The 25,463-nt window shown below is 36.3% G+C and overlaps 5 protein-coding genes across 14 annotated transcripts; 1 reads left to right on the forward strand and 4 right to left on the reverse strand.

Annotated features, from left to right (window-relative positions):
- On the reverse strand, positions 22 to 6,700 carry LOC105172426 (zinc finger CCCH domain-containing protein 56-like). 5 transcript variants are annotated; one of them, XM_020693435.1, is made up of 4 exons: positions 5,154 to 6,700; positions 4,916 to 5,007; positions 2,145 to 3,179; positions 22 to 496 (listed from the first exon to the last, which is right to left on the reverse strand). In XM_020693435.1, exons 3-4 carry the CDS (start codon positions 3,067 to 3,069, stop codon positions 228 to 230), a joined length of 1,194 nt encoding a protein of 397 aa, XP_020549094.1. In that variant the 5' UTR covers positions 3,070 to 3,179; positions 4,916 to 5,007; positions 5,154 to 6,700; the 3' UTR covers positions 22 to 227. The 5 variants fall into 5 exon arrangements, with proteins under 5 accessions (XP_020549094.1, XP_020549089.1, XP_020549092.1 ...); XM_020693430.1 differs by having other exon boundaries at positions 2,145 to 5,007; XM_020693433.1 differs by having other exon boundaries at positions 4,916 to 6,700.
- LOC105172448 lies at positions 7,563 to 9,089 on the reverse strand. 2 transcript variants are annotated; one of them, XR_848652.2, is made up of 4 exons: positions 8,961 to 9,089; positions 8,598 to 8,723; positions 8,219 to 8,424; positions 7,563 to 8,056 (listed from the first exon to the last, which is right to left on the reverse strand). XR_848652.2 is itself a non-coding variant. In XM_020696990.1 (4 exons), the coding sequence occupies exons 2-4, from the start codon at positions 8,666 to 8,668 to the stop codon at positions 8,018 to 8,020; spliced, it is 381 nt and encodes a 126-aa protein (XP_020552649.1). In that variant the 5' UTR covers positions 8,669 to 8,723; positions 8,961 to 9,089; the 3' UTR covers positions 7,563 to 8,017. The 2 variants fall into 2 exon arrangements, 1 of the variants encoding a protein (XP_020552649.1); XM_020696990.1 differs by having other exon boundaries at positions 8,533 to 8,723.
- LOC105172455 lies at positions 10,299 to 13,909 on the forward strand. Of its 3 annotated transcripts, none has more exons than XM_011093889.2 (6): positions 10,299 to 10,565; positions 10,857 to 11,567; positions 12,222 to 12,280; positions 12,763 to 12,891; positions 13,053 to 13,188; positions 13,480 to 13,909. In XM_011093889.2, exons 2-6 carry the CDS (start codon positions 10,863 to 10,865, stop codon positions 13,714 to 13,716), a joined length of 1,266 nt encoding a protein of 421 aa, XP_011092191.1. In that variant the 5' UTR covers positions 10,299 to 10,565; positions 10,857 to 10,862; the 3' UTR covers positions 13,717 to 13,909. The 3 variants fall into 3 exon arrangements, with proteins under 3 accessions (XP_011092191.1, XP_011092217.1, XP_011092200.1); XM_011093915.2 differs by having other exon boundaries at positions 13,475 to 13,554; XM_011093898.2 differs by lacking the exon at positions 10,299 to 10,565 and having other exon boundaries at positions 10,582 to 11,567.
- LOC105172479 (beta-amylase 2, chloroplastic) lies at positions 14,968 to 19,328 on the reverse strand. 3 transcript variants are annotated; one of them, XM_020696657.1, is made up of 9 exons: positions 18,774 to 19,328; positions 17,952 to 18,008; positions 17,556 to 17,759; positions 17,210 to 17,404; positions 16,903 to 17,067; positions 16,435 to 16,695; positions 16,086 to 16,307; positions 15,441 to 15,660; positions 14,968 to 15,331 (listed from the first exon to the last, which is right to left on the reverse strand). In XM_020696657.1, exons 1-9 carry the CDS (start codon positions 19,008 to 19,010, stop codon positions 15,306 to 15,308), a joined length of 1,587 nt encoding a protein of 528 aa, XP_020552316.1. In that variant the 5' UTR covers positions 19,011 to 19,328; the 3' UTR covers positions 14,968 to 15,305. The 3 variants fall into 3 exon arrangements, with proteins under 3 accessions (XP_020552316.1, XP_020552320.1, XP_011092228.1); XM_020696661.1 differs by having other exon boundaries at positions 14,968 to 15,319; positions 18,774 to 19,327; XM_011093926.2 differs by having other exon boundaries at positions 16,086 to 16,304; positions 18,774 to 19,325.
- LOC105172493 (gibberellin 20-oxidase-like protein) lies at positions 22,303 to 24,662 on the reverse strand. The gene is made up of 2 exons (XM_011093945.2): positions 23,511 to 24,662; positions 22,303 to 23,373 (listed from the first exon to the last, which is right to left on the reverse strand). Exons 1-2 carry the CDS (start codon positions 23,867 to 23,869, stop codon positions 22,746 to 22,748), a joined length of 987 nt encoding a protein of 328 aa, XP_011092247.1. The 5' UTR covers positions 23,870 to 24,662; the 3' UTR covers positions 22,303 to 22,745.

Below are 25,463 nucleotides of genomic sequence, written 5' to 3' on the forward strand. Positions count from 1 at the left end.
TATCGTACAAGAAACACAAGCTGCAGACAATGGGTTTGATATTTTACAGCCCAACATTCTGATTCGAAAACATAAGTCATGATGGTTAAGATACAAAGCCATCATTCAAAAGGGAAACATTCTAACACAACATTGAAGCATAGCAAGCCAAATGTCAGCAGTTCAATACGAAACATCTATATTTTTGATAGAACAGTCACTTCCAATAACATGTGAGGTTGGAAAGCCTACTCAAGGTCATCAATCCAGTCGCCATAGACTTTGCTGATGCTTTCTGGGCCCTTCCATCTCCGAGTAGGTGTCTCTCCAGGCCTCTTCATCATGATAGACAACCTTCGTGATGGAGCACCGACACGATATGGATGAGGAACAGAAGAAGTGGGTGCATTCATAGCACCAGCAGAAGCTTTAGTGGGCACTGCCCCTCCCTTGCTACCATAAGCGGAAGAATCTTTAGCTTCTGGGATAGGAAGCCCTCCACCATAACGACGCAGCTCTATTTCAGGAAACTTTGAGTTCATAATAACATCACAAACAATCTAACAGAATGACAAAATCCTCAAGACTCAAGAGAACAGAAAAAGAAAAATTACAAGCAGAACTCTTTTTCCAGAAGAGGTAGTTGTTTCACAATTTGGGTTTATGTTTCCACAATTATGAAGCCCAAGTTTGGAAGGGGATAGCTTAGATTGATTGACCATGCAAAGAACACCAGAGAGCCAACAGCAAAACAACTTAATATTAGGTCTTTCAAATACAAAGAACCAGCCACAAACAGCTTGTCTTAAACAACCTTTGAAGCATATGGATAAGGAACAAGGGCATCAAGTAACGCACACTAGAAGTTCCTTCAACATACAATAATTTCAAACAGGAAAACCATAAATTGGAAGGTAAGAAAGTCTTTCCTATAGCTTACATAAAGCTTGTGATTTTCATTACAAAAGCCTAAAGCAAGCATTTGTCCCTTTATTAATTTCAGAACACCAATTCTTACAAGCCACGAGAAAGTATGTGATTGTACTCCCCCCTATCGCTGCAGATAAATTTGAGATTGCACACACAGGCCAATATAAAATGATAGGTAATTCTATGTCATGGCGGAAAGGTACACCAAATAACTTACAACCATGCAAAACGCTTCACTACTAGAAACGGCAGTTTGAATACAGCATTATTGTTATCATTGACATAAACACATTAAGACACAGCAGAAATTTGATGAATTATGACCTTATTGATGCATGCCGTGCAATTAAAGGAAATCTGATAGATTGAGATGCATATGGTAGATTGTTAGTTTATGAACAAAATGGAGTTGTGCTAGATGGTTGAATTCGTCAGTGGCATTGGCTTTACAAGGTGAATCTGGCGAAGTGGTTGGAGATGAAGGGAACAGCCATTTATAGGAAATGACAAATGGCTGCATTAAGAAAATCTCGTGTATTACATTGAACAGTCCATGCCAAAGTAAGTTCATCAGGTTATGCAGCCAAGGCAGACAACAATTATTTGATATATTTACTTGTGCAATCGGCAGACTAGATTTGCTGGTTATGTATAGCAAGAAAGTAATCTGGAGTAGAAGAATGTATTTTGTTGAGCAAGGTGATTTCAAAATCTGGAAGGAAATTGAGCGGTTCTGAAGCCTCTTCTTCAGAAAGCTTCTCAACAGATGCTTATCCATAAACCAAGATTGATAGTTTAAACTGGAATATAATTGAAAGCCTTGGTCTAACAAGAAAAGGACAGAGAAGCAACCGTAACAGTGATGAAAGGATACTCTAAGTCTTAATTTACATTAACATTGTATTTTGCTGCCTATAGCATTTACTTGTGCGTGTGGGAGGGAGGGGGGGTGAAGAAGTAGCATATGTAGCATTGTTTACATACATCATCCAACATTTTATGCTGTAACGTGTTTCAAATCCCATGCCATTAAATTGATATCTAAATCAATACAAGATGACTAAACTACTGACACATTAGGCGAACAAAATCTTATGCAATAACTGAAATGCCAACCACAAAATAGAGTTTGAATAACATTACCTCGGATAGAATAAAGGGTAATAAATCTAGTGCACAGTGCACACTAGTTAGTGCAACTCAACTTGGGATTGGAAATGTTATAGAACTTATACCTGCAGGCCCATGAGCAAAATGACACCTGCTGCGAAATGGACAATATCCTGCACTCTCCCACTTGTTACATAACCTTGTTTTCCAGTTCGCAGCGTTCAAGGTTGATTTACTCCGATTTCCCCGATATCTACCATCAGTCCCAGGAAGCAAACATATTGCCAAATGTTCTCGATTTTTTGAATCCTCATAATGAATCAAATTGCAATTCTCACCATATGGGCAACCTTCCTCACTGCAAAGCTTCATGCACTGCTCGCTCGTACATCCCTGTGTCTCATCATTAGATCCCACAAGTAGTATCTGAGTTACCTCCCTTGGCACTAATGGTGAACCTTGTTCTTCCTTGCGTGCAGCCACACCTTTCTGCCAATTAAGGGGTGGTTGCCTAAGTTCCTCAATACTATGTGCAAAGTTACATTTTTCGTTAAAGGAACAAGTGCCAACTTGAAATCTGCAACATAGTTTTGTTTTGTGGAACAGCACCCCGAAGGCCCTCGAGGAATTGGAAGCTGCCAAATCCACCAAAGGGGAGTTTCTAGCCCTTTTGTGTGTCAACTCACTTTCCACTTCAAATTGGGACAACCTCTCCTCGTGATTTGCCTTTGGATTCATGTTAACAGAAGCTTCTTTGTTTGAGATATCATCCTCGCTCACCCAAACAGCTTGATCACTGGATCCGTTAACCGTGGGCCTTTTGTGTGCCAACTCACTTCCCACTTCAAATTGGGATAGACTCTCCTCGTGATTTGCCTTTGAATTCATGTTAACAGAAGCTTCTTTGTTCGAAATACCATCCTCGCTGGCCCAAACAGCTTGATCACTGGATCCGAGAACCATATCCTCATTGAAACTAATTCCAGAGTTTCCAGATTGAAACTCTATCACATTGTTAACAGGGGAGCCACTTGGTTGATGAGAATCCATTACCGCGTAAGATTCTACTAATCAAATTATTCCAACTAACTTAAGAAGTAAACCAATAAAAATATTAAACTTTCCGAAGGTTTGAAGAACTCCAATCACAGTTTTCCTCCCTAATAAGACCAGGATTCAAACTTAAATCAGCAAGGGAATAATAAGGAAATTGATAATTAGATTCATTCCTTCTCATAGAGCAGAAAAAAGAAAGTGGTTGAATGAAAAATCTATGTGCTCAGAGATCATACCTAGCGCAACAGAGAGTGAGAGGCCTAGTATTTAGCAGCCATTAATAATCATCATACCAGTGAGTGCCAAAAGACAAGATTAGCATCTGCCCAGTCTGGACGTGATCTTAAAGTTGACTTGCTTAGGACCTGGCAAATCGGCTTCAAAAGGGAGAAATGGCACAAAAGTAACCTCAAATTGGTGAATCATGCAAGGGGTAAAGGACAAACGGCTATGGGCAAGGGAGAACTTGAATCTTTGGACTTAACGACAGCTTGTTAAGTTTCCTAAGGCAAGTTCATCATCTAATTAAGGACCGAGGGAGGAAGTCCAATTCAATCTCAGGTAAACCGGAAACCCTAACTCTATTAATTGAAGGAATGGAGGAATTATGTAGAGAGGGGGGGGGGGAGATTTTGGTAAGGAAAACAAGAATCTTCGTTCAGACTTAGAAATACAGGTGTGAAAATCTTGTTCCCCAAAGCAAAATCCGAACAAGAAGACATTATTGTCCCTTCATAATGCACCCTCCCTATAGCTAACTCAGGCACGTTTTATGTATAGAAAGTCACTTGCTTTTATTAAAATAATTTCCTTTTACTTTTGTGTTTGGTTCGTAATGTGAAGGAACAAGGACACAATCCTAATTGAAAAAAAACAGTTATAGCACTAATTAATATGGAATCCTAAAAACCATAGTACTCTGTTGTCCATCCAAACACACTTAGGAAATATAAATAAACAGCAACTTCTTTGTGACCCCGGCAACAAAATGCTGCTATTAAATAAAAAATATAATCAATGAGAATACTAAAAAGTCCAATAATCCACATCATCTTACCTAGCTTCTGCCAACTTTTAATTTCAAGTTAATGGTCTCATGCAGGTTATGATTTCATAAGTAAAATGCACCCAAGGACTTAGCTGCAACAAGGAGGGTCGTTGGACAACTGCATGCATCGTTAAGGGACTGTACTATCATTTTATTTTGAACTTCTATATTTCATATAAATTTGCCTTACTTCTATCTAGAAGTTAGCGAATGCCTGATCCTTTTTCCTTCTCCAAAATTCTCTCATCTTTCTTGTAAGATATTCATAAAGCCCATACTGCATATTACTCTACATTAACAGATCAACTTGTTCGATAGACAACCTCAGTACAACTTTAAGCTTTGTATTCTAGTTATAACACAAGGCATGTGAGGGTTCTAGTTGTTATTGTACCTTCCGAATCATAAGAAGATGAATGCCAAATTGAACAAAGCTAACAGAAGCAGCAAAACCGGGATAAGACTGCAGAAAATGTTAAAAGTTCATAAACTTGGTGATAGGAACAGACTAAAATTTCCCAACAACCAAAGCCACATTTCACATCAAGTCATACAAATCCTATTAAGCACAATTGGACAGCACAAGCAAAGAGTCTCACTGCCAACCATTTTCACATTTAAATTTGAGATATATGTGTGTGAGCGTGTGTGTGTTCTTTCTGTACGTACTTCCGCTAGTGGCTGATTTGAGAGACAAGCATTAATTTTCATGATTTGATGGGTAATTCGATTCAGGGTAGAAGGATAGGTAGAACCTTGAAAAATAACTTCAGAGTAAGAAAAAGGCAATACCCATAGTCCATAGTAGATGGGCTTCTCATGCAGGTCATGGACTCACGTAATAGGAAATCCAAGGACATCCTTTTGAACTTTGTGCAAAATGACTACAAACATCCAGTAGAAAACCTTAGAATGAAACTTCAGCAAGACAAGATCCCAATTATACCAAGCCAATGCTTGTGAGTGTCAAAGAACTTTCTCAAGTAAATCAAGAGTCACAAGTTAAAAGCTAAAATTGCAACAAACTTACTCACAACAGATAGGCCAAATTCAGAACATAAACCATCACCAACCACCAAGGATACAAGCAGCAATTTGTCAACATGTAGCTCACTGTGCTAAGTCCATTCCATGTAACACAAATATTTCTCGCCGATCACCACAAGCTGACAGGGCTGACCCTGTGAAATGCATATCCTATCTCTTCATAGTTATCCCTCCCAGCATTGCTTCCCCACATCATTAGTCTAAGACCAAAAGACTGGCAAGAAATGTAAGACAATATCTGCCACAACTGCTGGATGGTGCCTACCATAAACCATGTTAACCCCTTGCACCATTAGGTGACAAGGGACTGTTCATATGCTACAGCATACACATGAGACAACACAGCTGAAGAGTTGCACCCATATTCATCTCGCCATCAAAGACACTAACCTCCAGTGTTCAGAATATTATTTGGGTTTAAGTGATAACTCTAACAGGTGGGCATCATATATGTCCCAGGATTATGATCACTTAACCTCAATCAAAGACCACCAAAAGCATAGATTCTGCCATCTAGAGCTTCATCCGCAAAATCACACTTGAAAATGACATGGAATAATCTTAATAAGTATCAAACCTTGGAATACAACCACCCTCCAGTCAGCATATCTTCCACAAAAAAGATTCATATATTTCTTTCAAAAGATTCAACTGGCAATGAAAGCAAACTAAAATTCCAAACATATCAAAGAACCAGCCGTTTCCACCAAAATGTAAATACGTATTCCTTATAAAGGAAACAAGAAAATTGGGGAAAAAACCAACAGCAAAATGTTGTCGCCTAAAATACATTGCAGACAAGGGCAGTGCAAAAAGAGGATAAGAATTAAGTGTAAGGAAGTAAAAATAACCACTAGAAACTGTAAACAATGGGGCCCTTGAAGTTCTTGAATTTCCAAGTTTCGGGAGGGAATGTAAAATAGTTCTATATCTGGTCCTATTTAAAAGGACGAGCTGTTATATAAGAAAAAGTGCGCGACGTTCATCTTCACCAGCAAATTCAAGAAGATGATAGGAAAACATGTTGAGCGGGAAGCAATATTGCAATGGCAGAAAAAATGTCAAGAAAGAGAAACTTAAACCCACTGGACAAATCAACAGTAGTTTCTCTTTCCAAATGATCACTAATCAAAGCGAATCCTACCAGACTACACCTCCGATTTCGCAGTTAAGGTCGCTTTATAAGATATACTTCAGAAGTAAAAGGAAACAACAAAATATGAGAGATCGCAACTTCAGAACATGCACTACACAAGCCCACAATGACTTATAATTGTCAAAGGCGAGCGCCTGGGGCAGGCGGCAACAGCTTATCGCTTTCCAAAACCTGAGGCGCTTACGGGAGCGTCGACTATGGTGACTAATCCAAGAAACGGCAGGTTTTTTGAAACACCGCCGGATATCCAGTGACATACTCAGCGCCTACCGCCGGCTAGTCCCTGATCGTCAGAGACGGTGGCTCCACCACCGTCCCTGAGATCAGTGCGCCATTTTCTCTTTTCTTCCTCGGGACCCGGGAGCTCTCCTCTCTTTTTGGACGTGTTTACCAATTATGATCTGGGCCAGGCCCATTCCACAATCGTATGGGCTCACTCAGTATGTGGGCTTTTATATTTCAGTCCAGAAAGAAAACAAATGGACCTGATTCTTGCGAAAGTGATCGCTTTACTCAATGAAACATATTTCACAAGCTTACTTTTGTTATTAGAGGGTGTTTGGACGAGTTTATAACCTTTTGAAAATATTTTATAAAATGATTGAGAATTTATAAAAATTGATATATTTTTTTAGAAATAATTTATAAATTTTAAAAATAAAATATTATAAAACTATAAACTCTTTTTTAAAAGATCTTAACGAGTTTTTTTAAATTAATAACAAATTTGTCATTATTAACATCTTATAAGTTTTATAATTTATTTTATCATAATACTTAATGAACTTATTTTTAAAATAAGATTAGTCATCTTATAAAATTTATGAACTTATAGCATCTTAATTATAAGCTCTAAAATATCTTATAAGACGTATGATTATAAGATCTTTAGATAAGCTTGGCGAAAGCAACAAAATCTAAAGTACAAAATTATTTAAAAAAACTTTTAATGTGGTTGAAGAGGGAAAATTCTTACCAACACTCCAAGTTTTATTACATCATTGTTCCAAATGGACACAACTACTTAATGAAATAGGATAAATTACAACCACATCTCCTGAGCTTTAGCATAATTATGAATATCCCTCGTTGTTTGAAAAATTACGAATACCCCCTTTATTTTTTAAACAACAAAAAGATATTCGTAATTATGACAAACCTGAGAGGAGGTTGTTGTAATTTACCCTAAATTTAATGCACATACTTCATAGAATAAGAATCTAAACTAAGCCTGGAGATTAATTTTATCTATATAAATCACAGTACTCCAATCTAAATTAGGATTGTAGATCCATATCACATTACATGATTTGGCCAACCAGATGTCTTAGAGACAAATCAAGACTTATTCTATAATCTAAAAACACATTTCCAAGTACATTTTGGTTGAACACCAGTATGGACTTTGGACTCGTCTCCAAACAAGTAATTCAACATGTAGCAGCTCAGAAATCCATTGCAGTTTAAACTGAATCAGATTCAGATGCAAACCTGAATCTTATATAGTCAATTTCAGAAAGCTAACCAATGCCGACCATGAAATAACCAACATCGGCCCCCATTGCCTTCCAAGAGATCCTTAAATGGAATTCTCTTCACTTGACTAAACAAAGGAGTTTAACAAATAGAGCTAAATAAACACCTCTGCTCAGTTACTCTTTTCGCTAAAAAAGTTTATATGGAGATTCAACCTAACACCCTACTTCTTCTGCACTCCATCTCCAGCAGCCCTATACAACCAAAATTGAAACATATAGTGAGAACAAAATGCAATATAGGAAGAAGACAATGCCAGTAAGATCAAGTAGGACACAACACAGACTAAACATGACAATTCCAGAACTATAACTGGCTAAATTCCAATAAACATGGAGAGAATAATGATCAATCACCTCATCATTGGAGGTGTAATGCCATTTCTTCACTCTTCTTCTTTGCCCTTTTGTGGGCACCCAACTTTCACTTAGCCACTTCCAATGCGCACTTGTCTTTACCAACTTTGAGAAGCTTGGTGATTCGCATCTCATAAGGAGCAAAGCAGCAACTTCCCTAATGAGACTTGTAGCAAAATGCACTCTGTTGCTTGTTTTCAACTTTTCTGTGAGAAAATGCAACCAATATCACATGAACAATATCTAATCACCCAATGCATAATTTTATCACTCATAAAAAATGTTGTTTACGTCCTCCACTGATAAAAATGCACCTGAATCACAGACATATTCAAAATACTGCAAGGCAAACAAACAAGATCTTGGCAAACAGACGTACATGTCAACCACAGCACACAGGAAACTGGGAAAGCTTAACCCTTTTCTATCGGAAGGGCTTGGTCCAAACATGCCCTCTTTTCAAACCCACGAATAGCCCATAATTAGGCTGTATCGGAGCCATTGCCTGAAAATCACAACAACAAATGTCAAAATATTGCTAATACTCCGACAATATCTTATGTGGTGCATTGCCTAAACAGTTTCAACTCAACTTCATGCTCCTCTGTGACGAATAAAACGCACCCAACCACAAATTCCCATCGAAAATGTCCAGCAAAACACTAAAAAAATATAACTACCCCAATAAGCATTGCAGAAAAAAAAAATGAGATTATTAAACCAGAAAATAATTACAGCAGACCTTAGGGTTCCGGCGGTGGCGGAAACTAACGTAGTCGGAGTATTGCCGGAGCTGCAACGAAGAGTTCCCAATTCCTGCCAGTATTAGGGTCTTCTCGCTTGATTCTATCTTTCAGGGGTCCACGTGGCAGTATTTATTTATTTTTTTTGAATAAATAGTTTCTTTATTGATGATAATGATAGTAACGATGTCGTATTTATAGTCATGCTAATGATTTTTGCTTAATCTCCCCAAACACATTAAATGAAGTAATTTACCACAATTAAATATCTCTTATTTTAATACTTTCCAATATGAGAAGAGCCAAAAATTGATAAAAAAATAATACTTAATTGTTAATAAATAAGGACTGATCTATCCCCAAGTTCTGTATATATATATTTTTTAAAATTATAGTTCAAATTTTAATTTTTTTTATATATTGGCCCGGATTATTTTAATTGTTTTCCAATAATGTGTTGATATTAAATCGTATGAATATAATTTTTTATTCTACTTTTAGGACTATCTCTGTCATAAGAAAAAAATAAAAAGTAAGTTATATTGGATTAAACTAAAATTTATTATAATTATAAATATTTTTATTATTTAAAAAATTATAAATACTTTTTAAAATTAATAGCTGCTTAACGAATACCCTCGTGACGATTATTGATACTAATAAATATTTATAATTAAAATAAATTTCATGACATTATCTCGAATTTATGTAAAAAGAAAAGAAACATTAAAGAGTGATATTAGATAATTGATGATGTAATAAGAGTGGCATTTGACAACCTTGTTTTCATGTCATCACTCTCTCTTAAGTTTTTAACTACTCCCACTCACCACATTTCCAAATATATAAACTACACATCACCTCCAAATTTATAGTAATTAATTAAGGAAAAAAAAACAATCAAGTACGTTTCTCCACTTTGTCGTCTTTGCCATCACCACGACTTTATATAAAATTTGAAGACATATACAGAGAGAGATCAATTATTTATGAAATTTGAAATAACAAAAAGAAAATTGTTTATTCTTTTAACATGAAATGAATAATATATATCTGATGAGCATAAGGTATGTGCGACGATTTGCAATGTAAAATGAAGAGAAGAGAGGGAATCTGAGGCATAAAGAGCAGTAGATTCTAGTGAAAAACCAAAGGGACCCCATTTGTTCAAATCAAATATGCCTTTGACTTAGCATTTATTTGGAGTTGCAGGTACGCTACGTCTTTCCAAGATTTTTTATTTTCTGCTTTTTCCTTCCCTTTTATTTATTTTTTGTTATTTTCTGGCCCTTTTTGTTTTATATATTATAATATTTTTTTCCTGTTCTTTATTGTTTTTTCGAGTTTGTTCTTTTATTGTTTCTTTACTTCCATACACTTTACTGAGCTTCTTTTCTTGATTCTGTTTCCCACTTCCGGGCAAGAATTGATTTCACTAATGATGATGAGGCGCTTAATTGATTATATATCTCTGTAGCTTAGTGTTTCTTGTGATTTGATGTTGAATTGTTTTAGTTGAATTTGGGTTTTTCCATTTGAGGGCTGCTGAGAAAGCTTCATGTTCTGTAATCCACTGTTCTGATGCTTATGTTCTTGGCTGCCTGGTAATTCAGCTGTCTGCTGTCTATTATTGATGCATACTTCTGAAATTATTTATATTAGAGGCTAGTTTTTTTCTAGCCTGAAATCTCTTCAAAAAACTTTTGATTGGTTCCCTTTTCTTGTGAAATGGAGAAATGGATTACTGCCCTTTTGGAATTTATCTGAATGTGTGGCAGATATTGGTTTTCCTTCAAAAATAATGGAAGCACTGTTCCTAAAAACATGACACTCTTGTGCTTTTTGTGGTGTGGGAGTTTGTGATATTGACCTCTGTTGTCATGATTAACCTATAGGCATCAATGTCTGTTGCCTGCTGTGTTCCACTTGTCGAATGTGTATCCTGTTTAGCGTGCATTCGCTGGGTGTGGAAGAAGTTTCTGTACACTGCTGGCCGTGAGAGTGAAAACTGGGGCCTTGCGACTGCCACGGAGTTTGAGCCTGTCCCCCGGCTATGTCGATATATTCTGTCTGTTTATGAGGATGATCTTAGGAATCCCATTTGGGCTCCCCCGGGAGGGTATGGGATGAATCCCCAATGGGTGTTATTGAAAAAAGATTATGTGGATACTCAAGGGAAAGTGTCTCCCTACATGATCTATCTTGATCATGATAATGCAGATATTGTTGTAGCAATTAGGGGTCTTAATTTGGGGAAGGAAAGCGATTTTCTTCTCTTACTTGATAACAAGCTTGGGCAGACAACGTATGATGGTGGTTACGTTCACAATGGGCTGTTGAAAGCAGCTCAGTACGTTTTGCAAGAAGAGTGTGAGATATTGAGGGAGCTAGTTGAAAGGAATCCCAACTACACATTAACTTTTGCGGGGCATTCCCTTGGAGCTGGAGTTGTGACGTTGTTAACGATGTTGGCAGTCAAGAATAGGGAGAAATTGGGGCATATTGAGAGGAAAAGAATTAGGTGCTTTGCTATTGCTCCTGCAAGGTGTATATCACTTAACTTGGCAGTGAGATATGCAGATGTCATCAATTCGGTCGTGCTGCAGGTAACATTTGTTCTATCCCGGGAATCCACTTGCTTTGCTGCAGTAGCATAGGATTCTGACTGTACTTCCTCCATAACCAAAAGAGTGGGATCGAGTTGGATTCAATTTTGAGCAGTATAATAATGTACCTACTCTAGTTTTCGCTTCATCAATCTGTGGAAGAATATTAATTCACATAGTGTTTCCGTAAAAGGTGCAAGTTCTTCTCTTTGGCATACTTCAGTTGTGTATTACGTCTTGATCCATGACTTTAAAGTTGATATGGGAATCAAATATACACTATATGCATCCAGATTCACTTACACCACGTAGTCTAATATTTGAATTGCATTCGGTATACCTCTGTAAAGATTCAGCAAAAGGTTGCATTTTTTTGGGTTTCAAGTGCCTTCCTACTATAGATTGCATGTTATATCGATAAAAAATATGTTTCCAGTTGTTTTATGCATGATCTATGCGACAAGAAGACTTCTGTAGTTGAAGGGCCGTTCATACTGGAGATGGTTACCTTGTGGACCTTTTTGGCCGACCAAAATAGGATCGTGATAATGCTGCTCATTTCTCCTCTGTTCCCTTGAGTTGATAGCATGTACTGCTTGCTTGCATTTGTTTATATCATCTTCATTCTAACTCACTTTTATTAATGTCAAACAGGATGATTTCTTACCCCGGACGACCGTAGCACTGGAAGATGTCTTCAAGTCACTTTTCTGGTAAAAGAATGCAGGTCTTGCCACCTTTTAGTATTGGTTTCTCTTTTTTGTTTTTTGCTTTTTCAGTTTTCGGTGATTTTTCAATGCTTGTGATGGTCATTTTCCGAGTAACCTTTAGTTTAGTTCTGTACAAAAATAGGATACTTTCAACTAGCATTTAAGATGACTCACTCTATGTTTTTGCGCCTTCCCTTTAACCCAATGTTTTTGGTTCAAGATCATATAGTTCATGCCCCTTGAAATGATTGTTGCATGGCAAAAACAAACTCTTCTACCTCTGAAGGTTGCCTAAATAATCCCCTCATTTGTTTAACATCCTCAACTTTGTAACTCTCTACTGCTAAGCTACTGACTTTAGGGACTAATATCCTGTGCATTTCACAAATCTTTTGCAAGCTTTTACGCTATCTAGATTCGGGAATTTGCTTTTGATTGCTGTTACGTGATGAATTAGCCACACTAATGCAGATTCTCTTTGATAGTTTCCCTTGCTTGCTGTGCATAATGTGCTTAAAAGATACATGCACACTAGAGGAGAAGATGCTCCAGGATCCGAGACGTCTGTATGCACCTGGTCGCCTCTACCACATAATCGTGAGAAAACCCTTCAGGTATGCGTTTGAATAATCTTAGTACGGCCTACAGTTTTTAAAAAATGTGAAAATAGGGATTCTTTTAGAACATTTTTTTCCGACCAACCACCTGCATAGATAAATTAGCACCAAGGAGATGCTGATTTCAGTTTTTCTTGGTTTCTTTGTGCTATATGCAGGTTTAAAAGAATTTCACCTCTTGTTAAGACAGCAGTACCTGTGGATGGACGGTTTGAGCACATTGTTCTTTCGTGCAATGCAACATCGGATCATGCTATTATTTGGATACTAAGAGAATCTGAAAGAGCACTTGATGTAAGTTCTCCCAATTTATACTAGGTAGAGATGAAATTAGGTGAACAGAAAATCCCTCCATATTAAGCTCAAAATACCACTCTGCCGAGATGAATTCACTGCACCAGGAAGCAACATCCTGAAGATTGATGCTCCAAAATATGCTATAGGAAACTGTAATATCTCATTGCTTGAACATTCTGGTTTGGGTTGTTCTACGTCTACAAGTTCAAGCATAACTTGCTTTCTGGACCGGGTTGTGGTTTACGTACTTGTGGTTATATTACAGTTTGGTGAATTTTCTTAGTGCAGTCTTTGCTGGAAAAGGAGCGAATTATGGGCATTCCACCAGCGCAGAGGATGGAGAGGCAGGCATCCCTTGTGAAAGAACACATGGAGGAGCACAGAGCAGCAATAGAGAGAGCAGTTGCATTAGACATTCCCCATGCGTACTCACCTTCTTACGGTACTTTCCAAGAAATGGAGAAAGGTGAAAATTCAAGTGCCGGGCATGATAACTCGATTGAGATTATACAAGAAGCAAAATGATGTGCATGATTTTAGGAACATGGGGTAGAAGGTAAATTGTAGCCTATCAACTTTGGAAAATAGTTTAGGAAATGATATTCATTCTTTCATTGATACTTGCCGGAAGTGCAAGAATGTGACTTCGATTCCGTTTCATTGTTCATCTTTTAGTTGCTTGAATGTATATCAGAAAATAAAAGTTGATTCCCACTAACAGGAGAAGGCTATCATGGTAACTTTATTCTCCATCGCTTTTTTAATCAGTTTTTGTTTTTTGAAATATTGACGGGGTCTGATGAATACAGCAAGCCTTCCAGCCTGAACTCATTTCTTGGTCTCAACTTACGGCAGCCAAGATCAAATTTATGACATGTCGAGATTTTCTCATTTTTTAGATAACGAGATTCTTCAAAAATGCATCAGACGGAGTTCCCAGGTCAACAATTGTTGCATGCTAGAACTAAAATGAGATGGATAACCTGGGAATTGGCTAAAGCTTGAGCCTCGAGCGCAACAAAATTAGTGTTCAAAAGAAATATAACCAATCTTTTTAATCTGATAATTTTTCACATTTTCTTGTTCGTGAACCATAGTTGTAAATAACGTGCAAAGGCGCACGCCATTTTCGGAAAATGGTGCTGGGTTTTGCCATGGCGATGGAAAGGTGTGCCTTTTGCAAGCCTTGATGAAAACTGGGGAAGTCCAGTTTTGTCAAAGACTGGGCTTCACCCAGTTCGGATAAGGCGTGAAACGGGTGTGGGACGGGGAGCAACGGCGACGATGGTGGTTGAGGGGGACGACAAGGGCAACAAGGCACGGGGGCAGAGTGAGAAGGAGGGCGTCAGATGACAAGCAACCAGGGTGGAGGGCGTCCCATGGATACCCAGCAGCATGGCAATGGCACAGATCTAGGATTTGTTTCGGATTCTCTCCCTCCCCCTCTTGTTTGTTTTTTGTTTTAAAGCAGAAAATAAAAAAATAAAAAAGCACATATTTATTTAAATATTTCTGTCGGATACCATTTAAGGAAGAAATAATATGGTTTTGAGTAAAAAATAATATGTTTTGTATATATTATAAAAACCCCAGTATGTCTTAGATGGAATTTTTGACATAACTAAAAAAAATAACCCTATTATCCCTAAGAAATGAAGATGTACAAATAATCCATAAACCTAACAACATATACAATGATTAAAATAATTTCTAGTATTTATTATATAATTAATTTGCGAATTATTGATGTAAAAAAAAAAATTAGATTTACAAATATACCATCTATTTTATAACTATGGACCATGCTTTAAAAAGGCTTGCAGTGTACCTTTGCACCATGCAGCGCTGTGCAACTTTAACAACTATGCTGTGAACAAAGTAGATTTACACTTAGCAAAATTGCACAAGCCGACTCCACTCAACAAGTAAACTAGAGTTGCTGCAATGAATTTCTTAGCCTCCCTTAACAGATAGCTAAAAGCATCAACTACAAACATACTGCTTGCTTTTCCTTCAAAAATAGCAAAGCTAACAACTCTCTTTTGGTCCGTGATGGATTTATTCGTTATTCACACTAGAGTTTGGTCTCCTCTTCTTAGCTATGTTGCAAATCCTCATATAGATTCTCCTGCAAGTTCAGCTAAATAATTGTGTCAAGTTCTAGCCATGCTAAGAAAGGCAACACATAGAAAATGTTCTCAAAACATTCTAGCACAATTATATCAGTTCATAACAGAGTAGAATTTTACCATGCATTTGTTTTACAAATCGTACAAACTCCATGAGATTGTGTTGCTCCATGAGGTCTGGGCTTAGCCTGAGATAGGTAAAAGCAGATAAATGTCTTCTATCCGGATCACCGTGAGGTTTGGCATTTTGCAGTATTTTGTAAAAGCTTTGTCTGTTGTAGCATGGAAGAGCATTCTCACTAGCAACATGTATGCCAGCATCCCATGCAGCATTTAGCACCTAAAAATGTTTGCATAAGCATTTTCAATGAAAATATAGTGATCTTCATACTCTAACAGATATCATGAGATTAGGGATTAAGTCCCAAGGGAACTTGGAAAACTAGATGATTCCTGCATAAACTTAAACTAGGACCTGCCTTCTGCACAACACTTTACCATATGGAAATTAAAAGGGTGAATTACGATGATCTCCCCTGAAGTTTGACATAATTACAAATACCCCTTCATTGTTTGAAAAATTACAAATACCCACATAATATTTGATAAAATTATGTAATTCTACAAGAAAATTATACAAAACCTCAGGGGAGGTCGTTGTAATTACCCATTAAAATATTATATGTAATTCTACAAGAAAATCCCTTTTGTAAGTGAGTGCATTAACAATTTGGAGAAATTATCTACTTTTTCAGGAATGCTGACCTGCCAAACCAATCCTTCAGGATCTGCTAATGCCTCTGGAAATGCTGCATATTGATCTAATGTTCGCAACTCGACACATGTGAAGTTAAGAGTAGTCTTATGTTTTTTCAACATCAATACAATTGGAGTATAACCATCGCGATTTGTTGAGTTATAGAACCCTGCAGTTAACTCAGCAGCATGGCTAGACGTCTTATACCACCAATGAACGCCCGATAGCTGCTAATGAATCAAAACACTTTCAAATGAAAAACCAAGGTGAAGGAAAATAATGGCATGTAGGAAATCTGAATGTGATTGAATATCTTAATTCTTCAATACTAAAAATGTGCTCTGAAAATTCACTCACCTTTGCAGCAATGGGAGTACCTGCAAAGGCCAGACTAGCCATTGCAAGTACTTGATCACCATGATCAATAAGAACCTGAGAGTACCAATTTAAGAAGAATCGGCCATAATAGCCATCATATGCACCTCCATCACAAAAAAACTTAGTTTCATAAGGTTTGGAATTATAAGACCCTACACCTTCAGGTTGTATACCCGAAAATTGTTTGACCTTCGCTTCTGCTGTCTTCTCAAAACTCTTCATCAAATATTTATCATAGCACTGTGAATGAAAAAGAATAGTTCCGTTTAAATGAATGCAATAGAACCAAGTGATTCTAAAGATTAAATAGATTAATGATGAAATTGATAGCTCATAGATTCTGAGAGTGCTGACAAATGCATGATCTAAAGAGACAACTTTGTAATACAATAAGTCTCAACATTCCCTCCAAAGGAAATATAATTAAGTTTGTGCATGACAAATTACCTGAAATTCCCCAATCCCAGGATATTTCCAGTCATGTTTTGCTGGATAAGATGGATAGCGCAACTCCCCACATGGACCAAGTCCAATTTCAATCTCAGTGATGACTCCATCTCTAAAGAACTCTTCAAACTCTACACAGAAACTTCTCATGTACTCATAATAAACCTACATTTTTTGGTTACTTAAATTGTAAGAACTTACACGAATAAACAACAAAGGCAAGATGATCCAAATTTATTAAGAGAAAATTGAAAATAAATTGAAGAAGAAAGAAAAAAGTTATCAATATGCGAAAAGAATGGCATACCTCAATACCTGACCTACCACTCAAGACTCGTTCTTTGTCAATTCCCCAAGTGAGACATTCCTGGTTTCGCCTTCCCTCTTTATCAGTAAAGAAAATGTCAGGATCTGTAGTGCCGATTTCTATGACCCATTGAGGAAGGGGAATATGTACATCATCACCAACATTGCCTCCACATTCATGGAAAGACATGACAACCTAGTTGTACAAATATTGAATTAAAAACTAAAACAGCAAAAAAGGAAGATAAGAAGTTCAAAACAAGGTGAAGAGAAAATAACAAAATGATGTGTTGTCAAGTAATGGTATGTTAATCAATTATGCTCTCATAACCTTCAAAACCACTCACCTGTAACTTCAACTTAAGGGCTCGCACTATCTGGAAAAGCCTCTTATAGTCACCCCAATTATATTGTCGAGGACCACGTGCTTCCACTATGCCCCACCAACAATCAACCATAACACCATCAACATTAATTGACTTAAGGATCCTAAGTTGGTTGATCAGACCAGAAATATCCACCAATTTGCATTCCATATTGATGATACCCAGCTGTCTCCAAAAGATGCAGTTTTGCTCTCTCAGTTTGTAGGTTATATTGATAGTCAAGATGAGAATAATGAAAGAATGGAGAAATGGAAGTATGATATTGGAAATGCATATATTTAAAATTCAGGGAAGAAAACTAATGCAAGTGAAAGAAAGTGGTACTATACATAGAGTTAAAAATATTTTGCAACTCACAGGCAGCATCACATAAACAGGAACATATGGAGTGTTGGTGAAGTCTCGCTCGTGAGCCTGTGGAATTATACCAGTAATTCTTAAAGTAGTTAAACAGACAAGACCTGTTAAAGAGTAACTGATTAAACACAGAAATATAAGCATGAAAAGAAGCTGCTAAAGATTGCGGTAATGATTATTAATTTGTAGCAGCAAATGTGCTACAGTCACATATAACTTTCAGATTTCCAGCTCCATTAAGATTCCTAACCAAATAATATGAATCGAAATGCTTAGCAGGTTTCAAATAATAATTTATACGTACATATATATCTTTGCTTCTATGAAACAAAATTATCATCTGATCTATATTTCTTCCAACAGCCTCTACCTCATCTGGAGATAAATTTATTGCAACTATGATTGAATTCTCACTAAATACCACAAGCTAGAATATCTTACTACCGTTTTCAATTTTGGTCATTAATACCTTTCCAGAATGACAACCTAAACGAACTTCTGTCAACTTCTTCAGTTTATCTCTCAGCACCTAAATCACACTTCCTGATTAGGCATTTTTTAACAGAGATGATAACTTGAAGGACTATTAATTTCTCAATTAGTTTTTACAACATAAAATGAGAGTATATTCAGTTTGCATTATTTTTCCTTTTCTGTTTCTACCAAATTCTCATCCTAAACTCTCATGAAATGTTGCAACATAAAACATAAAAATTATGATAAACACATAATAGCTACACGCATAAACACATCACTCTCCATCCATATTTCGAGAACGAAACCAAAACTAAATAAGCACCAAAACAGAATTTCCATAATCACCTCCGGCTGATTCCAAGAAGCAAAACCAAGTAAAGAACCATCCTGCTCCGCGAACTTGTTTCCACTGCCTCCCACCGCAGCACGCAAGAGAGCACCGGATTTCACCAAACCGCTCCCCAATTTGCAGGAGCAGCGGTTGCCTGTGCTCCGGAGACCGCGATCGACTGTCGCGGAAATGATTGGAAGAGAAGAAGCAGAAATGCGAGCACCGAGAGAAAAATGTATATTAACCGCCATTTTTCCAACTCCACTCTGTAAACTAACTTGCTGTTACACATCTTTTTATAGGCGCGCACACACGCCGTGTGAGGAGAGAGAAAATCAGGCGGGCTAAAGAATCTGTTACAACGGGGTGAGTTGGTAGTACTCCAGTTATCACACTGCTTCAAAGAAAAAAAAAACCGTATTCGACTTCCAAGCGGACCGGGTCGGGTCCTTTTAAGTAAAGGCCCAGCCTTAATGGATTTAACATGAATTTGGGCCTGTAAGTTAAGCTCAAACAAAAACGGGCATCGGCTAGACGTTTAACTCGCTTTGGATTTCCAGTAGAGAAGCGTGGTTCTTGTTATGCGACATACTGTAGATTCCACTTGCTTTCTGCAGAAACACGTTTGGTTGACACGTTTTGAATTTAGAAAGATCAAATCTATGAATCAAAACTTTTTCATAGTGTTTAGTTTTGAAAGATGGGCCAAAATATGCACCATGTTTGGCCTGTTTTGTTTTGGATGTATTTTGCAGTGTTTTAAAACAGTTTTTTTATTATTTTTTGTCCAAAAAATAGTACACTAATTGTAGGTCCTCGTATTATCAAGTCGTCTTCTTCACCTAACTACTCACCTACGTTTTCTCTCAATTTTGCTTCTTCTTCTGACATAATTTCAATGACCACCGATCGGGACTTATACCTTTCGATTCCTTTCAACATGACCAACATTTGATTTCGATTGAATCCATTTTTATCTACATCGCTAGAAGTCCCTAAAATCTCCTCCGCCTCGATTACAGCTTCAGCTCGACGCCGTGTTAATGCCGACCAAAATACATGCATTTATATTATTGGTAAGAGACTCACATTCTTTCCTATCCCAATGAGGAAGATCAGCCAACCGTCCAATATGATAAGCCCATCCAAACCCTGCAGGCCCTAATGGCAGATTTGAAGAAAACAAACGCTTTGCAATAGAAGTTTTAACACTCATGGCAACCTGATCCAAAACTCCCACTAACACAAAGCATCATTAACAAAGAACATGCAGAACACCAATTTACCAAATCAATGCCAATAGCTCATGGATTCGAGTTCGAAACGTCAGTATAAGATGGGAAAAGAGCAACCCAAAAAGAGAAAAGGAAAGAAGGTGAAATTCAAGAATTGAATTTTAAGAACCTTTATCAAATAATGAACCCATACCTCAAAAAGGAAAAGGAAAAAAAAGAACGAGAGAAAGACAGTATTTTATGAGCCGGCGCGTGGGGAACTTCACAACGGCAAGAAAATTGACCATTTATAAGTCAAGCCCAAAAATGAGTTCTTTGGGCCTCTACATTAAGCCCAAATGTAGGCAGAGCGGTCCACAAATAGTTTTTTTTATATATAAGTAGAATTTTCTTGTTTCTTTTATTTTTTTTTTCTAGTTGTTTTATTTTTTATTTTTTTTATAAGAAGTATAAAATATCAAAAGTAGGTGTACTACCGTAAGAAACTTCCCATAACATGGCTATTCTTATGTGTATATCATGTGTTTTATTCGCGAACAAGAATTAAATATCATACGGATGTTATACGAGTTTATTTATTATTTAGGAGTACCTTGAATCGATTGATATTGACAATTTAATGTTTTCTCACTATATGGGATACAAATTTTGTGCAAATTGAATAACATTTATAATGTAAATCATCTGATTTTTTTAAAGATGTGCATTTTGGTGTCGTCAAAATTTAATTTGTCAGTTTATTCTAATATTATTTCACCAAAATTATTACTATTCTCTATCTTTTTTATTAAAAAAAAAATAGATTTTTTTTCATTCTTTTCAACTTTCACAATTTCTTAACTTCTTATAATTTCCTTCTCTTTTTCTTTGCCGATTTTGATTTATTCACTTAAAATATATTTTTAAAAATAATAACTAAGTTTAAAATTTATAATTAATTATTTATACATATTATTGCATTAAATTACTGATATAGAATTTGCGTTTATTGTTTAAATTTTGAATGTAGACTTTTTAATCTGTTGAGTTGAGAATTTTCTTGAGTGATCGGTATTTGTCGAGAAGCTACGTTGAGTGTGCTGAAATTTGAAGATATCTGGTGGGTATTTTTTATTTGTGTATGGAGATAATATGTTCAAGCTTTTAGTGTTTCCCGTTCTTGTTTCTCGTCATGTTTAGGTCAAGATTCGTTTGTGTTAAGCCTAATGTTTTCATGATTGATTGATTTAAAAAAAAAAAAAAAAAAGAGGAGGATCCCTAAAATATTGCAATCTTGAATCAATAAATATCACGTTTTACCTTGATCAATGATTAGCCTAGTAAAATAGGTTCTTAGGATTGAATCTCTTGATGTATATACAACTCATTTTTTCTTTTGCAAGTTCTAACTTGTTTAAATCATTATGACATAAAATATAAGAAAATAATTAAAAAAAAATATTCAAATTATAAAAATATTAAAAAAAAAGAAATGAACCAATAAAAAACTAGTAATGATTGGTGGTTGCACAAATTTGGTTAGGCAAAACCCTACAGTGGATTAATGTTATCTAGCACATAAAAAGTGAACATAATAATTAAAGCAGCTTTATCATGGTTGACTATGGTTACTAATTGTGATTATATCAGAATATTTTATGTGCAGTATGTCTGCAACAATGAGGACAATGGCCATCTTTCCTGCATTTGTTTTAATTGAAATTCCACTAAAGTTTTAAAAGAATATCTAAAAAGGTGTCAGCAAAAAAGGGTAATATCCATCTTTCTACACCCAAATCCAATAGATGATGAAATCCACAATAAAAGCAAGACACAATACAATGACCTGCCTATAATATATGCAAATGTAAATCAAAATGCTAAATAGTGCTCTAACAACAACTTTACTTGATGTGACCCTTAGTCACATGACATTTGTAGCATAATCATCCAACATTCTTGCAATGAATTCAGGAATCAACTGCCCTCTTGTAATATCAATTCAAGAGCTTGAAAATTATATATATAACACTTTATAAGTAAAATTTTAACTATTGTCACAGAATATTCAGGTCCATTTTTGAAAATTATATCCCTATACTATAATGAAACATATGAATAAAGGGATGTAATAATCATAAAATTAAGAATTGAATACATCATGTAATAAATGGTACCATGAAATTAATACTTGACAAGAATTGTTGTACACAATATCAAAACTGAATTGCCAATTAGCCATCAAAATGTGCAAGAGACATTTCCTCTTGTCATAATTATAAAAATTCTTCAAATAATGTATACACATTGCAGGAATATTTGAAGCCTAGATGGATTTGATTTAAAAGGTTCCATGTGATAGCAAAATAACTCATAAGTTGACAAAGCATTGCCTCTGAATCCTTCTAGCATTAGCCTGGGTGCATAAACTCATAAAATAATATGTTACACCTTGCATTTACATAGAAAACCAGAAAAAACACAATACTAAATTTCAGAAATCTTCCAAGTTGGAAGTTGGAATTCCAACTGTCCAAATGCTTTCCTAACTAAAAGGTCAAAGCCCTAGAACCTCAACCACCTTCATTCTCTTGCACATTGTTCTCAATCTCAGCAAATTGAACAAGAACATAAAAATCAATATAGTATTACATATAAAGACAAAATGCTTTCACAAACCATATCATAGAAGTCTTTATTGCACCTCTAGGCCTATAGCTTAATGGTTGAAGAACTTTATCATTGCAGCTGTACAATAATGCTATAGAAGAACTAACTTCCATTTTCTGACTTTGGCATTGGAAATCCAACAACTCCGGCAAAATCTTTAACTGTAAACCCGACTTTCTCAAACCTACCTTTCTCATTGCTCTCCCGGTACTTTACGTAATCCAAACAAACAAATGGCTTGTAAATCCTTGTATGTTCTTGGCCTACCACTTCATCAGGTGCTAAGATCACCTTATCATCCTCAAAGCACCAAAAGAAAGCTAGAGAGAAACGGTTCAAGGGCTTCCTGAAGACCACCCTATGCTCGGAGGATCTGAGCCGCTCGTTGCTCCAGGCCTGCAACATATCTCCAATATTTACAACAAGGGTTCCTTCACATGGAAGGATGTTCATCCATTTTCCATCTTTTGATCTCACTTGAAGCCCTCCTATTTCATCTTGATATACAATTGTCAAACAGCTCATGTCAGTATGCTTTCCAAGACCCTCGGTTTCTTCTTCTTCTAAGTTCTCAGGAGGGGTATAGTTGTTTATCCTCAAGTATCCATGGCAGTTCTTGAACTCAGATTCATATTTTGTCTCGTATCCATCTCCTAGAGTCATCAGCACAAACTTAAGGATCATCTTTGATAGTTCAGTAACTTTACCCCCATATTCTTGCAGTAGTTCACTATAGAAAAGACAATCAGACAAACCATTTATGATGAATTTCCATGTTCTCCCAAACATGCAAAGTCAGATGATCAAGCAGTTGTAATAGAAAACCTTTTAAACAAAATAGAGAGAGAGAGAGAGAGAGAGTCTTACCTGAACTCAGAATCTTGTTCACTGAGGAGGACATCCGCTGACCTTTGTGCAGAGGCAGCAAAGCCTGGTCCTGACACTCTAAGGCTCTCGAAGAAAGGAGATGCAATGAAATGAGGGGTGTAAGTCTTGAGCAATGAGAAAGGGCCTAGTTTAAGTTTGGACTCGGAAGGGAGGCAGAAAATCTTTTTCGAAAGAGAGTAGATTTTGCTGTAGAGATCTTTGGAGATTCCATGATTGATAATTTGAAAGAAACCCCATTCTTGGCAGGCTGCAGCCAGAGAGGACAAAGATGCTGAATGTAATGGTTGTGAAACATCTAAAACAGGGAGTTGTAAGGGATTCTCGGATTGGTGAATCATTTTTCTTTCAGAGGTAAGAAGAAGATAGTAGCTTTTCTCCAATCAAGTTTGGCAACTATGTAGGCAGTTTATAAAATGGTAACATGGAAGAGATGTCGAATATTACAAATACAGGTATCATGACGGCGTCCAAAGCAGTTCAGCCGTCTTCCTATATTTTGTTTATATACAAATTACACACACATACAAAAAGACATAAAATTTGTGTAATCTCAACTCACTTGACTTTATACCACATAGGCACACAATTCTAGCATTACATATCCAGCAAAGTGGGTGCTTCTATTTCTAAACAGTTTTTTATATAGAAGGGAAGTGACAGCTAGGTACTTCTGTGAGCAGCCATCATTATAAAAATGTGCCATCATACAGATATGGGCCACACCCATACAATAGGTCTGCCATTCTTGGAAGTGAAATCTTGGCATATTTAGTGATGTCCAACATAAGAAAAGTTGACATGTGATCATGGGAGACCGTCACTGTTTTCATATTCTTTGGCACATGGTGTTTAACATTTTGGACTCTTCTAAAAGTGAATTTCACTAACCTGCATTTGTCAGGCAAGTTGAAAATTACATAAATTCTTCCATTTGAAACTTAATTTTCATCTCTAACATCTACATGTTTGTTTGTTGGTGATGTTTTCTACAAGAATACTTAAAAACGTGATAAGCTAGATAGTTGATAACTAGGTGATATTTTGTTACATGAACAAAACAACAAAGCCTTAGTCAACCTCAGTCAATTGGAACTAATAAAATCATTCATGCAGCACACTACAATCTCTTCACATCATGATGGACATGTATTCTCTCAGACACAAATAATACCTGTTGCTGAGTATTTATTTTGTCGAGGCAATTACAAAAGGAACCAAAATGAACGGTCAAATATTTCAAACCAATATCATAAAGAAGAAAAGCAAAGTGTAAAGAGGGCAATCTATTAATAAAATATAACAAGAGAATTCAGCATGAAATCAGTCAGTACGATATTTTGTCAGTCTGAATAAAAGCATGCATTTAGCTGTGATTTCAACAAAGAGTGTTTTTTACGAAATTAGGCAGTTCACTTGGCTTATATGCAAATCCTTTATAATCCACTTCAAAGTTTATTGACATAAATATGCTGCTTGGGTGATTGTACAAGGTGATGAAATAGGTTTTAATCTTGCGTATTTCCAGAAAGTTCATTTACTCAAATAATCCACATTTGAAGATTGTCATATTCTTAATTATTTCATTGAGCACAGCATCTTTTACTGCGCAAGTCAATCTCCGAAAGGACTAAAACTTCAAAATAGTCATCTAGATATCTTGAGCGTTAGCTGGGACCACGTAACTGACACTTGAAGAAATAACGAGTTAAAAAAGCTCAAAAGCATCATAGTCTGAGATGAAATGCTGAGCAACTGCATATCGAATACAAGGCAGACAATGAAATATATTAATCCTATACTTAGTAAGAACTTTCCAGGAGCAATGCCTAGATAGGTTTCATGTTAGCCATCTGAATTCACCCACAGAATTGAGATGCATCAGACAATTGCAATAATTTATACTTATGTCACAACTTTTCCAAGTGATCTTAA

The sequence above is a fragment of the Sesamum indicum genome, linkage group LG1 (genome assembly GCF_000512975.1).
Source record: "Sesamum indicum cultivar Zhongzhi No. 13 linkage group LG1, S_indicum_v1.0, whole genome shotgun sequence".
NCBI classification, from domain to species: domain Eukaryota; kingdom Viridiplantae; phylum Streptophyta; class Magnoliopsida; order Lamiales; family Pedaliaceae; genus Sesamum; species Sesamum indicum.

Coding starts and splice junctions, on each gene's coding strand:
- LOC105172426 (XM_020693435.1), bottom strand. CDS start 3,069: ATGGATTCTCATCAACCAAGTGGCTCCCCTGTTAACAATGTGATAGAG. Junction 497..2,144: donor TTTTGCTCATGGGCCTGCAG/GTATAAGTTCTA, acceptor TTCCTGAAATAG/AGCTGCGTCGTTATGGTGGA.
- LOC105172448 (XM_020696990.1), bottom strand. CDS start 8,668: ATGTTTGGACCAAGCCCTTCCGATAGAAAAGGGTTAAGCTTTCCCAGT. Junction 8,425..8,532: donor TGAATATGTCTGTGATTCAG/GTGCATTTTTAT, acceptor ATTTTCTCACAG/AAAAGTTGAAAACAAGCAAC. Junction 8,057..8,218: donor ATTACACCTCCAATGATGAG/GTGATTGATCAT, acceptor TTGGTTGTATAG/GGCTGCTGGAGATGGAGTGC.
- LOC105172455 (XM_011093889.2), top strand. CDS start 10,863: ATGTCTGTTGCCTGCTGTGTTCCACTTGTCGAATGTGTATCCTGTTTA. Junction 12,281..12,762: donor GTCTTCAAGTCACTTTTCTG/GTAAAAGAATGC, acceptor TCTCTTTGATAG/TTTCCCTTGCTTGCTGTGCA. Junction 12,892..13,052: donor ATCGTGAGAAAACCCTTCAG/GTATGCGTTTGA, acceptor TGCTATATGCAG/GTTTAAAAGAATTTCACCTC.
- LOC105172479 (XM_020696657.1), bottom strand. CDS start 19,010: ATGGCGGTTAATATACATTTTTCTCTCGGTGCTCGCATTTCTGCTTCT. Junction 18,009..18,773: donor CTTCTTGGAATCAGCCGGAG/GTGATTATGGAA, acceptor ATAATTCCACAG/GCTCACGAGCGAGACTTCAC. Junction 17,405..17,555: donor CCCTTAAGTTGAAGTTACAG/GTGAGTGGTTTT, acceptor TTGTACAACTAG/GTTGTCATGTCTTTCCATGA.
- LOC105172493 (XM_011093945.2), bottom strand. CDS start 23,869: ATGATTCACCAATCCGAGAATCCCTTACAACTCCCTGTTTTAGATGTT. Junction 23,374..23,510: donor GAACAAGATTCTGAGTTCAG/GTAAGACTCTCT, acceptor TCTTTTCTATAG/TGAACTACTGCAAGAATATG.